This window comes from Cricetulus griseus, chromosome 2 (assembly GCF_003668045.3).
Source record: "Cricetulus griseus strain 17A/GY chromosome 2, alternate assembly CriGri-PICRH-1.0, whole genome shotgun sequence".
In the NCBI taxonomy this organism is placed as follows: domain Eukaryota; kingdom Metazoa; phylum Chordata; class Mammalia; order Rodentia; family Cricetidae; genus Cricetulus; species Cricetulus griseus.
The window spans coordinates 198401997-198416450 of NC_048595.1; the positions used below are offsets into that span (position 1 = coordinate 198401997).

At 41.8% G+C, this 14454-nt stretch overlaps 1 protein-coding gene across 1 annotated transcript in view; it reads right to left on the reverse strand.

Annotated features, from left to right (window-relative positions):
- Positions 1 to 14454, reverse strand: part of Arhgap26 (Rho GTPase activating protein 26) — a 271702-nt gene that overhangs the window by 131628 nt on the left and 125620 nt on the right. The window contains exons 15-17 of the mRNA XM_035438736.1: positions 6399 to 6486; positions 4547 to 4605; positions 3001 to 3106 (exon numbers count right to left, since the gene is read on the reverse strand). Of these exons, the coding sequence (XP_035294627.1) occupies positions 3001 to 3106; positions 4547 to 4605; positions 6399 to 6486 (253 nt within the window). The remainder of the gene's footprint in view (positions 1 to 3000; positions 3107 to 4546; positions 4606 to 6398; positions 6487 to 14454) is intronic.

Genomic DNA, 14454 nt, shown 5'->3' on the forward strand with positions numbered 1-14454 from the left:
CTTTGAAATCCTCCTACAGAGCACAGACACTGTAATAAAGTTAAGGATGAGCCACTGTGAATGATACGTGTGGGGTATGCAACATACTTGGAGTCATCAAATGTGTAAACATCAGGAAACCGCCATGAGGTTTGCCCTTATTACTCATCCACTGTTCTTTTATTCCATAATTATACGATTAGGAATTTTCTTTCTTATTTCTATTATGAGCCACCCCTACCCTCATGCCTACCTGGTGAAGACACAGAAACACACACACACACACACACACACACACACACACACACACACACACACCAGAAAACTGAGGCTTAAAGAGGCAGAACTGTAGAGACCCAAAACTAACTGGCCTTGATTTTCTTCATAATGAAAATGTTTTGTGTATTACTTTAAAATAAATTCATGTGCTTAGAGCTCAATTCAATGCAAACCCCAGAGAAAGCAAAGAAAGACTTTTAAAGACCAATTTAATGATGACAATAGTGCCATTTGTATTTGAAGTGTTAATTTTCTTCCTCCATCTTCAATATGCTCCAAATTTCCAACTGATATCCCTCTTTAATACCATCTCCCTTCCTTGAAAATATTTATATATGACCTCTCCTGTAGGTCAGTGGCTCTCAAGGGTCTGTTTGTGTATTATCTATCTGTGAAGTCACCCAGAAATGCAGCAGCTGCCAGTAGAGGCACAGGATGGCCAGTGTGAACAAGCTCTCTGGGTGGCTCCAGCCACACTTGCAGGCAAGTGACTCCAGACTACGTACTAGATCCAAAGACACAAATAGAAAACATCTAATTATCATAGTAGATTTAAGCTGGATCAACACAAACATGTGCATGGCTGCCTGTAATTTTGATGTTCCTCTGAGGTCCGGGACAAACCCAACTCTCTGTGACTAGGATACATCTTAGTAATAATTTTGCTTTAGAGGTCAGAAGTTTTATTTTTTTCCTTTCAAGCTCTTCGCCAGTCCCCCAAATGTATTTTCTCTTGTGATTAAATTTAGAAATTATACAAATTTTATAGAAATATTAAACTTTAGAAAGTATAAAACAAATGAAAAACCCTCAATACATAATGTCTGACTTTGAACCAGAGGCTGATACCCAGTAGGTAAGAAGAGAAACAAACACTGGTTTTCCGGCCCTGAAACCAAAACTTAGGAAGGAAGCTGACCATTAAGCAAGTGGCCAGGGAACAATAGCTCAGGCCAGTCCTGGGTTAAGTCTGAGCCGGAGAACACTGAAATTAAACAAAGCTCATGCCCCAAGCTCAGTTTCCCTCACAGCTGGACTCTAAAATGACAGCAAGTATAAGCCAGAGCACTGTTCAAGTAGGATCTGAGAACTCCTTAGAATAAAGAAACTCCAGAGCAACACCCCTCCATCCATCTCTCTCAAGGACATCTTAAAACTGAAGTGCTGTGGACCAAGGGCAGGGAGCACAGCTGAGAGCTGGAGTCTGTTTCACCTCAGCAGCTTTCACCCACCCACAGTAAGGCACAGGAGCTAGGTGATGGGTAGATGTCTTGGTACTTAAATAAGCAAAGAAATGGCATAAGGCCAAGACAACTGTCAACACAAAAGGCTCCAGACATGCAGTGGAAAAAAAAAACAGAAAACAAAACAGCAACAAAAAACAAAGCTTTGTATAAACTGGTTGAAAGGTAAGAAGTCAAGACCACTAGCACAACTTCTATATTCTCTCTAGTTGTATTATGTCTTAAGTTGGAAGAGGATAAACTGTTTTATTGTTTTAACCCTTTTCTTCTTTAAAGAGTCTTAACAGTCCTCAGGGCAATTACAAATGGGTGAAATTTCAATATGAGTCCTGATGGATCACCATTAACTCTTGACCCACCTAAGATCATTCCAATCACACTGCTTTTGGCTTGTTTCCAACCCTCTGTTTTCCAGCTGCTCCCAGCTGACTGTACAGCCTCCTGAAGATTCAGAGGTCACCACCCACTCACAGGCACCCTTCATGAACTCAGCTGAATGTGCATCTACAGCCTCCCGTTTCAGTGTCTGCCTGAGGTATGCAAAGTTCTGTCTGGAACAATGGAAACCAGCTTTCTAGGTAGCAGATGCCTGACGTGGGGATGTGAGGAAGAAGCACCAAATCCGTCTCAGAGCGTCAGGAGCTGTTTTCTGAAGCTATGCTCCTGTTACTTTCAGCAAATGTCAACAGGGCTCTTTTGACATTTTGGGGACATTCTCTCTGCAAACTCACATGTTCTAAAACGTGCCTCCTAATTATTTTGAAATATGCAGTTCTGATATGGCATCACAAAAAGGAAAGAAAAAAGATCAATAGTGGAAAATTCCTTGACTGTAGCCACTTGTTTCTCACAAACACTCACAACATCCTTGATTCTTTATAATAGCTTTGTAAACCTTTATGGTAGACATATGTGTTCCCCCTCCCCATGAAAGGTAACATCAAGTGCTTGACAGGTATATGAAAACTAACCATAACAACCTCCCATAGAGGAATACCAACTGACCTCAGAGGAATGGTTTAAAGGCATGAGCAAAGCACTGAAGGGCAGATTTACAGCATATCAGTTCAGTGAGTTTAGGGCTTTATGGGTTGAGTAAACTTTATACATTCACCCACCACCACCATTTGTTCCCAATCCAAATTCTGTAACCATACAACACAACATATTGCTCTTCCCCAGTCCTCAAAAGAAGATCTAGAACCCGAAAACTCCATGCTGACCTGACGTAATGGCTGAAAAACTCTGGATTGCCCTTGAACAACACAAGAGCAAAATCCCCTGCAACCTCTGGTGACCTACACTGTGGCCCTGTGCAGGCTTTGGCAAAGGCCACCTGGCACTAAGTGTGTTCTCTGCAGTTACCACAGCACCTGCTTCTTTCCTGAGCCTCCGGCCTACCTGATGCAACAGCAGGAGACAGACAGACACGCTGAGCTCACTGTGAAAGTCACAACTCTCTGGGGTGGGGGAAAGAGGCAGTAGGAGAGGAACCTACTTCGCCAGGTGGTTCATGAGCAGCTGCAACATCTGCCGGTTCTTCTCTGGGAGCCGATGGACCAGGCTGTGGATCTCAGACACTCGGGTTTCTTGGTTTTCCAGCTCTGGGAAGGAAAAGGTAATGTTTTATGGGAGTCACAGCTAATTGACTAGACAAGATAAGGCCACGGGAAACTAAAGCCTCAGCCCTAACACAAGGAAGATATTCTCGAGGATTTACAACCCTGTCTTGCATGGCTCTGAGAGGCCTTTCAATGTGTTTTCTGTATCAGAGTTCATCCAAATAATGACTGTGATGAAATGGAGCTGGTCAACTGCACACCCAAGGAGGGAACAAACATGGGAGCAGCTGGCTCCCTAGAGGGCCAGCTTCATTTCAAGGAAAGAAGGAACTTTATGCACTTGTGAAGTGGTAAACAGATCTTATGCGAACATTACAAAGGTCTCAAATTTCAAAATAACATATCCAGAGGCGTCAAAGGAATCACCACTGTGCTTAAGTGTGCTACGTGCAACACACTAGCCTAGTGGAAAGAAAGAAGTGACAGACACAATATTTAAATCTTTCTGTCACGCAATACCTATAGCCTGTCACCTTTAGAGTAAACTTGGGAAATAGATTGCTAATATTCATCATGCCTATTTATAGAACTGATGTGAAGTTTAATTAAAGAATGGTTACTAAGGGTTTGGAATTTTTCCTGAGAAAGAATCCACATAAACACCTTCTTCATCCTCCCATGCCTTTCCTCTCCTTGTTGAAGAGGACAAGCTCAAGTGTATAAGGTTATCAGAACATTAGGTACTGTAAAATTAGGCCAGTAGTGTTACCAGGGTAAACAAACCCCAAAGGCCAAAAGGAACCATGGAAAAGCACAAGCTATGGGCATCATAATACCAAGAGCAGTCCTGCCAGGTTTAAATGTGATAGAGAATCTAACTGCCCCATTACTGCTGGTCTGCCCCACGTAGACAGATTCCAGTATACTTCGGGTAGCTTGAACCTAATCCCTATGTATTTTAATACCAGTAATATGAACTAAGGGCCTCAATGATAGCATCAAAGAATGATCAGAAGCTGTAAATGGAAGATATGGTGGAAAAAGAACTGTGAAGTTACATAAATGGTGTCATACTCAGGGAAACACTTCCAATGCTCAGTTTAGGAGGTGTACAATGCCTGTTTCATTCTGCAGAATGCTACTTTAAGGGTAGAAAAAAAAACCCCAAGAAGTTACAACTCCAATAATCAAAACTAGAAAGGCAAAACTGCCTTTGTCTCCTCTCTCCTTACTTCTTTCCCCTCCTTCTCAGTGTCTCTTTACAGTGTCTCTTCTACTGTAAAGTCAAAGTTGTAGTGAGGCCCCTAGCAGTCTTGATTCCATTTCATTTTTATTCTGTTATAGAATTTCATAAGCTTGCTTGAAGACATTTTGCATGTAGAATGTGGCAGGCTAGACAGTATTTATTTTGGGATTCTGAATGTTCCTCGAAATAGAAAAATCTATTCTTTTTCTCCTTGAAACTTTAACCAAAATGCTTACTTGCTGCTTTGATGAAACTTCTTTGAAACTGGTACATCATGAGTGGTCCTGGAAGCATTCTAGAATACAATAAATAGACAGAGACAAATCATTTCCACAGTGAGATGACCACTCTTGCTCAGCAGCACCCTGAATACTGCCAAACAGCACAGCACGGCTCTAATACACAGCACACAGAGAAACAACAGCCCTTGATGCAGTGGCACTGACAGAAAGCATGTGACATGCCCCCTGAAATCCTCAGTTTCACATTTTCTTCACCTCCTCTCCACCACCACCATCGTGCTATGTCACAGAGGCTGAACTAGAACTCATTACCTTTCTTCTACCTCCCAGATGCTGGGTTTGCAGGTGCTTGCACCACTCTGCCCCTCTCTCTTTTTGAAAGGGATAGATACAACTACCCATCAGTCACAGAGTGTCAAGGACTGATACAGAAATCCAGCACAAACCCAAAGACCTCCTTTCAGTCAGTGAGTCACCCACAAACGAGAAAGTATTAGGGCTGTCTGAGAAGCAACGTACTGGCATCAGCCAACCTTAAGCACTCATTTCCCCAGAAGTTTGTTGAAATCAGTGCTTCTAGAAACACTATAAAAAATTGTGCAGGTGTTTTGCTTCCAAGAAGAATATTACTTCAAAGTATTAAAGGGACACAGGACATTGTATCAACTGTGTGTGAACAAATAAGCTTTTTCTTATATTTCAAATAATAATCAAACACTCTTCATCATAGGTGGCTCAGATTTCATTCATCAACCCAGCTTCCTTGACTCAGCTTTTAGTCACCCCTTTGCACTGCATCTCACTCTCTCAATGTCCCAAATAAAGCCTGCATTACCAACTCCTTTTTTGTGATCTAATTTGCTGTCTAGCCACAGGGATCTTCATAAAGCCTGTATACTCAATGTGTGATTCCAGTCCTCCTGCTTAAGACTACAACCCATCTTCCTGTATAACTCCAACATAGAATTACAGTGCAAGTTTCAGGGATCTCTCTCTCTCTCTCTCTCTCTCTCTCTCTCTCTCTCTCTCTCTCTCTCTCTGTCTCTCTGTCTCTGTCTCTCCTGCTCTCTCTTCTCTCTCTCTCTCACACACCACACACACACACACACAGAGAGAGAGAGAGAGAGAGAGAGAGAGAGAGAGAGAGAGAGAGAGGTAAGCAGTGAGCCAATAGTCCAGTGTTCCTACTGAGTGCAAGTTTCAGGGATCTCTCTCTCACACTGTGTGTGTGAGAGAGGGAGGGGGAGAGGAAGAAAGGGGGGAGAGAGATGTAAGTAGTGAGCCAATAGTTCAAATAAGGGATGGGGGAAGCTGTGACACTGTGTATAATAGTATATAATAGTACAGGGTAATCCTTCCTTTCTCTCTCCCTTCCCTCCCCTTTTATTCAGTTTAACTACACCAGCAGAAACCAAAAGGCAGTTTCCAAGTGGCAATTTTCCCACATCTCCCCTCTCAAATATATTCTGTATAAAACACAAAACAGTCACAATAAGCTGGATATGTGATCAAGTCTGTTCAAATGAGTGACTTGAGCTCTTGTTTTCCTAACAGATAATTCAGGGGAGGCCATAGTTTAGGGCATGTCTAAGGCTAATCATCTTAATATATGTCATTAACAGCAGGGCTTTCTAAATCACTCATGGCACCATTGCACAGTGACAGCCCATCAACCCTGAGCAATTTATGATCACCCTGACTGGCTGAACTTAATGCTCCCACACAGAAGCTGTTTCCACATCTCAAACACCCACCCAGCAGCTCTCTGGAGGCTGCAAATAAAACTACTTTCTTCCTGACAGCATGCTAATTAGGTGGCTTGCTGCTCACAAGTGGAAATCCCCACCTCAGGTAGGTCTTCAGAGCACTAGTGACAGTCTTTATCTCCCATTCTGCACAGATATCAGTTTCTGTCTCCGAGGCTGCTTTGGGATCTAAAATGAAGAGAAGACAATGAACAAAACAAAGCACAAAATACATTAACAGCAAATATCCATACATGAAACACGAAAGCACTCAGCCTCATCATTAACTAGAAAAATAAAAGTTAAAGTTAAAAAGAGATATTTATTTTGCCTATGGCATCAGAGAAATGTTTAAAAATCCAAATATCGATCGTTAGAAGAATATGGTGAAGGTACTCAGTGCATAAATGGCTAGAGACATCTGATATCAATGCAACAGATTGGAAAGGAATTTGACAATATGTATCAGTGAGAGTCCGGAAATGTTCAGATCCTCCAAACCAGTAATTCCATTTCTCCCCATTTCACCTCAGAGAAGAAGACAAAGCCTGAGCCAAGCTACCAACCAGACACATTCATCACACATTCTTTAAAACAGTGAGGAAAACAAAAGAGACAGTCTAAAGGTCTAATCACAGGAAATGGCTAAGTGAATTACAATATACCTCCCTGATGGAATATTATGTTGCCATTTACATGATACTGATGACTTACGACATGAAAAGTACTTGTATTATGTAATGGCAAGTAAAAAAAAAATCAAGATTCAAACACTTCTGAGAAACATAATGTATAATGTAACGATGACTGTGCTAAAGTGGTAAGAATTGAGGCTTTTAGCGCTTCTGAATTGTTGTATGGGCTGAATCCATTACTTTTATAGTATGTTTTCAATTGACTTAAGCCCAGCTTAAGTACAGTGAATACCACCACAACTGTGGGGGCTCCTGGTAGTTTCCTCTCAGCCTCTTCTTGCACATACCTTTAAGCAAATGTATTTTAAGTAAGCACATTACTAAAGGAGAAAGGTCATGGAGCTGTCCTGAGCAGCACACAGACAGGTGAGAATAAAAAGGTAGAGGTCAGGAGGATGAACAGCTTCATGGGTCATCAGGTACTACTGTCTCTGGAGTCATGACACATACAAATGGACAAGGGAAGCAGTAGAGTGCTTAGGTGAGTGGAGGCAAACTCTGCCTTCCTCAAGATGGAGACACATCCCACAAGCCCAGCTCACATTTTCTTTTCTTTCTGCACAGTGCCTCAATTTCCATTGGGACGTTCTCTTTTATCACTCCTTCTAGGGTTGGGAAGTGAAGTCAGGACAGACAGCTGAAAGGCACAACCTGGGTACTGAGAACCAATTCAGGGATGGTGCGGGACCTGCCTCATTCTAGTTGCCACAAAGTCTATGACATTTCTAGGAGACAAGCTACTGTTTGATGTGCTTGCTGGTGCAAGGTTATGGAAGTGCCAAGTGCTACCACATAGAGCCTCAGAGAAAGTCTCCAAACAAAGCCAGAAATGAGACTGTGGGGTACAGAAAACAGGTTCAGCACTTGAACCTAGGCATACCTTTTTTGACAAACAAGCCAGTGCCCCACCCCTTGTCTCTTGGAAGAGTCCTTAAATTCACGATGGCTGGATTGGCTCAGATCTTGGGCCATTCCTGAGCCAGTCACAAGGAACAAGAGAAGTGGTGTGCCTTTAATTGGTTGTCCCACTTTTTGAAAGAGGAATAAAAGACACACAGTGGTTTAGATCTGGTTCTCCAGTTTGCTATTTAAATGGCATGCCAGGTAAATAGAGACTGAAACCAGACTACCTCTTTCTCAATAGTTCCCAAGACTGAACACCAAGCAAGAGTTTCTGCCTATGGGGCTAAATGCATTTCCACTGGGAAAGGAGATGAGTCACCAGACACACTTTTCTGTTTGATGAGAAAGAACCCACGTTTGTCCTAGTGGGATGAGGTCAAATACTCATGAATGGCTTAAGAATTTAACCTGTAATTCCCAAGAGAGTGCACAATTTCAGCTGTGTTATACTGTGCAGGGTGTTCCTCTGACATATATTTACAGAAGAAGCAGAGAAGCACTTTAGCTTGCAAAATTTGCCACTCCTGGAGGAGGGACACTTGTGCAATGCTCACATGTGACCATGGGCAATATGACTTTCTTTAAGCATGAAACAAGGAAGGACCGTTTTCATAGAATGACAAATCCACAGAAGTTCTACTGCAGCCAATGCTCTTAAAGGTTTGAAAATGTACTTTTCCTACTGTCCTGATCTCTGAGACTTTCTTTTCCTTCTCTGTCATCTGAAGCTTCCTGTTTTCCTCCTGCAGACAGACAGACAGACACAAGACTGCAGAAGCCTATGCATCCAGGCATGTGCTTGGCATGATCTTCCTCCCTCTGTCCCCAAAGCCCATGAGCACTGCCACACGTCTTGGTTTTTGGATTAAAGACAAATGTTACTGTACATTTTTTTCTGAGGAACAATCCAACTTCAACCCAGAAAACGGAATATGAAGCGACAGCAGCAGCAGTTGGCATGTCTGAGAGTCGTGAACTGTTCCATGAACCGCATTTAGCAAACTAATCATTAGCTTCCACTTTTCCGGGCTCTGTAACCATAGGAGAATTACGTAACATTACAGGGAGGAGAGTCAAATTACAGTCCGGCTGAAAGGTTTTTTATAGCACTGATGAGGCAAGGCTCATAACATGAATGTGTCCATTTTAATTCATTTAATATCTAAACTAAATTGGATACAACCACCCCAGTTACCCTATTTCCAAAAAGAGTGGTCTGTTTCTATACCTCCTTCCTGATGCTCCCTTTGCATAATGGACATTTCCTGGTGGCATCTGACCATCTCTGGGACATCGTTTCCAAAGTCTATAGAACACTGAGCATTTCTCCCCACCCTGCTCCTCAGCCATGGCAAAGCTTAGTGAGATAGAGATACACAGAGAGAGCAGCACAGAGCTGAAGAGGGCATGTGGTTGATGAGCAGAAACTGGGTCTGCTCTTCCACCCACTACCATATGAATCCAGAAAATCAGGGCACACAGAGTGGAATCTGTGCTTCAAACTGCAAGCGGTCTTAAGGTCACACCAAACCAGTTTCTGAAACCACTTGAATCACCAAGAGTGAAAGGAACTCAATGAAGGTTTTGGAGATGAATGAATGGTTAAGGTGCTTGATATGCAACCATAAAGACTTAAGCTCATATTTCCAATACCTATGTAAAAATGTAGGCATGACATCCTAGAGTCCTCATCCAGTGGCTGATGGAAGCAGAGGCAGACATCTACAGCTATACACTGAACTGAAAACTCCAGAACCCAGTTGCAGAGATGGAGGAGTGAGGAACAAAGGGGTCAGGACCAGGCTGGTAAAACCCACAGAAACAGCTGAACTGAACAAAGGGGAGCATATGGACCCCAGACTGATGTCTGGAGGGGCCAGCACAGGACTGATCCAGACCCGTGAACATGGATGTCAATGAGGAGGCCTCGGCACTCTAGGGGGCCCCTGGTAGTGGATCAGTATTTTTTCCCTGGTGTAAGAAGGGACTTTGAGAGCCCATCCCGTGGAGGGATGTTCTCTCAGCCTGGACACATGGGGGGAGGGCCCAGGCCGTGCCCAGGATGATATGACAGACTTTGGGGAACCCCCGTGGAGGGCCTTACCCTCCCTGGGGAGCAGAGGGGGAATGAGGTGGAGACCTGGCAGGGGACTGGGGGAGGGGAGGGAGAGGGAGAAGGGATTGACATGTAAAGCAAGCTTGTTTCTAATTTGAACTAATAAAAAGTAAAAAAAAAATGTAGGCATGAAGGTGTGAGCCTTTAATCTACCAAGGAAGCAGAGACAGGAAAATCCCTGGGGTCCATTGACCAGGCAGTCTAGTGAAACCAGTGATCTGCAGATTCAGAAGAGAGACCCTGTCTCAAAAATATGGTATATACTGATAGATGGAAAAAAAAAACAAAATCAATTTCTCAGCTATACACACACATATGCAAGAATGTATACTCATACACACATGCAGATATTAACATGTAACTCTCTCTCTCTCTCTCTCTCTCTCTCTCTCTCTCACACACACACACACACACACACACACACACACACACAACAACAACAACAACAATAATAAAAGAGAAAACATATATACATTCAACAATAAATCTTTTCTATGGTACATACAACCACTTCTGTCACTTTTTTATATATCCTATCTCTATCAGTCTATGTATGTATAAATAGATACGTGGGATTTATGTTTCGTCTCAGAAACAAATGGTCTGGTTTGCACAAGGAAGGCCCTGGGTTTGATCCTCAGCTCCACAAAACAGAAATGGAAGCATATGACATGTCATATTTATAGTGTTACTTTCATTTGACAATTTCCTATAAATTATCCCCCATACACACATGAATATATGAACTTCCAAATAATTCACTTTGCATACACACCATTCTTGACTTAATGTCCTCTCTTAAAAGAAACTGTGGTTGTACCCTTGTTGCTCTCATAAACACAGATAAACTACTGTTTCTTTCAGATCTTCCTTACAGAAACAACTACTGAAAGTGTACTTTCTGGGTTGAGTCAGGTAAAGAATAGAAGAAAGGACATGTGATAGGTAGTGTTTTCGTTGGGGGAGTGGTACGGGAGGAAGGGAGGGAGAAGGAAACTGGGATTGTCATGTAAATCAATCTTGTCTCTAATGCAAATAAAAAAATGATAAAAAAGAGAAATGAAAATAGAGGAAGCACTACTTGAGACAAGAAAGACAACCATCTGGAGAGGTAAAAGAGTTAGGAGATGGTAATAAGGAAGTGAATATGATCAAACTATATTATATCCATGTATTAAAATGTATGAAAATGTCATAATGTAACCAATTATTAGTACAATTATTATATGCTAATAAAACAAAATAATGGAAATGAAAAAAGCAACAAAAAATGAGAAATAATAAAATGAACAAGTATTTTAAAAAAAAAGAAAGTGCACTTTCTGGATCAAAAATATGTGCCTTATAAGTTTCTGAACATATGACTCAAGCTTCCCTCAGAGGTTAAAGCTTGACTGACTACTTGTGACTATTTCTCACACCCTCATAACAACATGTAGTTGGACTTTGGTCTTTATCAAAGACATTTTTTGGGTTTTGTTTTTTAAAGTTATTTCATTGTTTTAGTTTGTATTTTTGACAAGGCAGATGAGAACAAATGTAGAGTACTATTTTCTGTGTGTGTGTGTGTGTTGTGTTGCGTTTAAAGTGAGTATTACTGAGGTATACTTAACTCTTCTATAACCGTACAGTTCCACACATTCTGAAATTTATAACCCAAGTAACTCCATCACCCCGGAACTCCTGATGCCCCATTATATTGACTCCTCTTCCGCCACCTTTATCCCCTGGCAACACTTTCACATAGTATACTACTTCTCAAATCCAGTCACGCTGTTACATGTATAGTAGTTTAATCCCTTTATTACTAAGTCCTAATTCAGTGTTCTGGATGTGCCATAATTTGTTTATCCACCCCTTAGATGATGGACAGCCAGGTGCTTTCCAGTTGTGGCTGCTATGAATAAAGCTACTACAAACATGTACACAGAGGCTTTCTATGGACTACGTTTTCATCTCTTAGGTAAATGCTGCATCATCAAGCAGGACTACATCAAAATCTCCAAGAATAGAACAAATGATAACAACGTTTTCCTTTAGATGAAATGGTCAAATTGTCTTCTAAAATGTTAGGGCCACCTGCATTCCCTCCGACAAGAATGTGAGAGCTCTGGCTTCTTCACCTTCTCTCAACACAGGACTCACTTACTTACTTACTTACTTACTTACTTACTTACTTACTTACTTTATGTATTTATTTATTTATTTATTTATTGGTTTGGAACCATTCTTTCTTTCTTTCTTTTCTTTCTCTCCATTTTTAAAATTAGAAACAAGATTATTTTACATGCCAGTCCCAGTTCCCTCTGCCTCCCCACCTCCCCTGCCAACCCCAACTAACACCCTACCTCTCCTATACCCTTTTTGCTCCCCAGGGAGAGTGAGGCCTTCCATAGGGGGGCCTTTAGAGTCTGTCATATCCTTTGGGATAGGGCCTAGGCCTTCCCCCTTGTGTCTAGGCTCAGGGAGTATCCCTCTATGTGGAATGGACTCCCAAGGTCTATTCTAATGCTAGGGATACGTAAGTACTGATCTACTACAAAAGACCCCATAGATTTCTGAGGTCTCCTCACTGACACCCATGTTCATGGGGTCTGGATCAGTCCCATGCTGGTTTCCCACCTATCAGTCTAGGGACCAAGAGCTCCCCCTTGTTCAGGTCAGCTGTTTCTGTGGGTTTCACCAGCCTGGTCTTGACCCCTTTGCTCATCACTCCTCCTTCTCTGCAACTGGATTTCAGTTCAGTTCAGTGTTTAGCTGTGGGTGTCTGCTTCTACTTCCACCAACTGCTGGGTGAAGGCTATAGGATGGCATATATGTCACAGTTACTTACTTTAATTTTAGACATCTTAGTAGTACATAACTTTTCAAGTTATTACACTATTCACTGATGATGCCCTATGTCTTTTCATGCATGTGATGGTGTGGGTCATCTTTACATATGGTATTTGCTCTTTGCGTATTTTCTTTACTCAACCATTCTTTTCAATGTTTTTGTCTATTTTTAATAATTGGGTAGTTGTCTTAGGAATCAAGAGCTTTTAAAATATATTCTAGATACAAATCACTGACTATGTACACATTTTTACAAACACTTTCTTCTGATCTATAACTTTTCTTTTGAAAAAAATTTCTAAGTACCATGGATTGAATTTTAGCCCCTATGAATATTAGGCAAGTATATACCACTGAGTCATATCAACAATCTTTCATGCATTTGTTTTTATCTTGAAACAGGGTCATACTAAGTTGCCCAAGCCAGACTTGAACTTACTCTATAGCCTTGAACTTACTATAAAAGTGAGTCCTGTTATGTTGTCTACAACCTGTCCTTTACTAAGCCTTCCATGTTCTCTATCTCCATAGCATCTTAGTGGGAATCTAGCTTCTGCCTTCTGAGAATATTGGACTTCAATTAGCCCACATGTCATTCCCCCAAGGCTAGATTTTATATTTGGCAATGTGAGAAGCAAAGTTGGTTATTTTGTTTTCTGATTACAAAAGTCACAAAAGTTAAAAACCTTAGCTACTTCCTATATGTTGCATCTAAGAACCCAAAACACCCCCAACCACTTGCATTTTGAGACCCCAAAACACTTACTGTTTGGGGTCTCTGTCTTAGAACTTGCAGTATCCTAACAGGCAAGGAAGAGCTTCCAGGATTGTGGCACACAACCCCCTGCCTGGCTCCCAGAGCCATCCCTATCCAAGGATCCTGCCATCATATATCTGCCTGCTCCCTTAATTGGGAGAAGTTGAGGTTGGTTTTCTCCCTATTCCCCTACTTTCTCTTTGATAGTCTCCAGTCAGAAGTCATCATAAAAAATTACCTGGTCCTTATGGAACTCTTCAGAAAGAAGTCCTCAACTGCTATTTATTCATGACAATGTGTGAAAAATGTGCGAGGAATGAGGACACAGAAGAAAGGAATGCAGACCTTCAAGGTTCCAGAGGGATGGAGAAGGCAAGTTCATGGCTGGAGACAGGCAGGGGAAGAACACTGCCTATAATCTGGTGATTTAAAGCACTGCTATTTAACACACTCCCTTGTGTTCTCTGTAATTCTATCCTAAAGGGAAGTTACTGCACAGGAGGAGAATAACAGCAATGCTGAGTTTGCACTTCTTTGCTATCATGATACATTCTAAAGACACATAGACTAAAGGGACATGAAACTTGAATAGCACAGAAAGGTAATCTTTAAGTTAACATTCTCATGTTGCAAGAGGTAGGGCTCACATGAAGGCCCAGAGAAAGCCTTTGAGAGCACCAAGTAGTAGACAATGGCCTCCAACATAGTATGTCATCCTGGGGAAGGAAGTCATGACACACTTGTTTCCCACACACCTGAATGGGAGATTTCTTTCCACGGGCCTACAACAGCTCTGAGAACAGAAGATAGACAGTGAAGCAAGGCTGGACAGCAACGGTACAAGAATACCT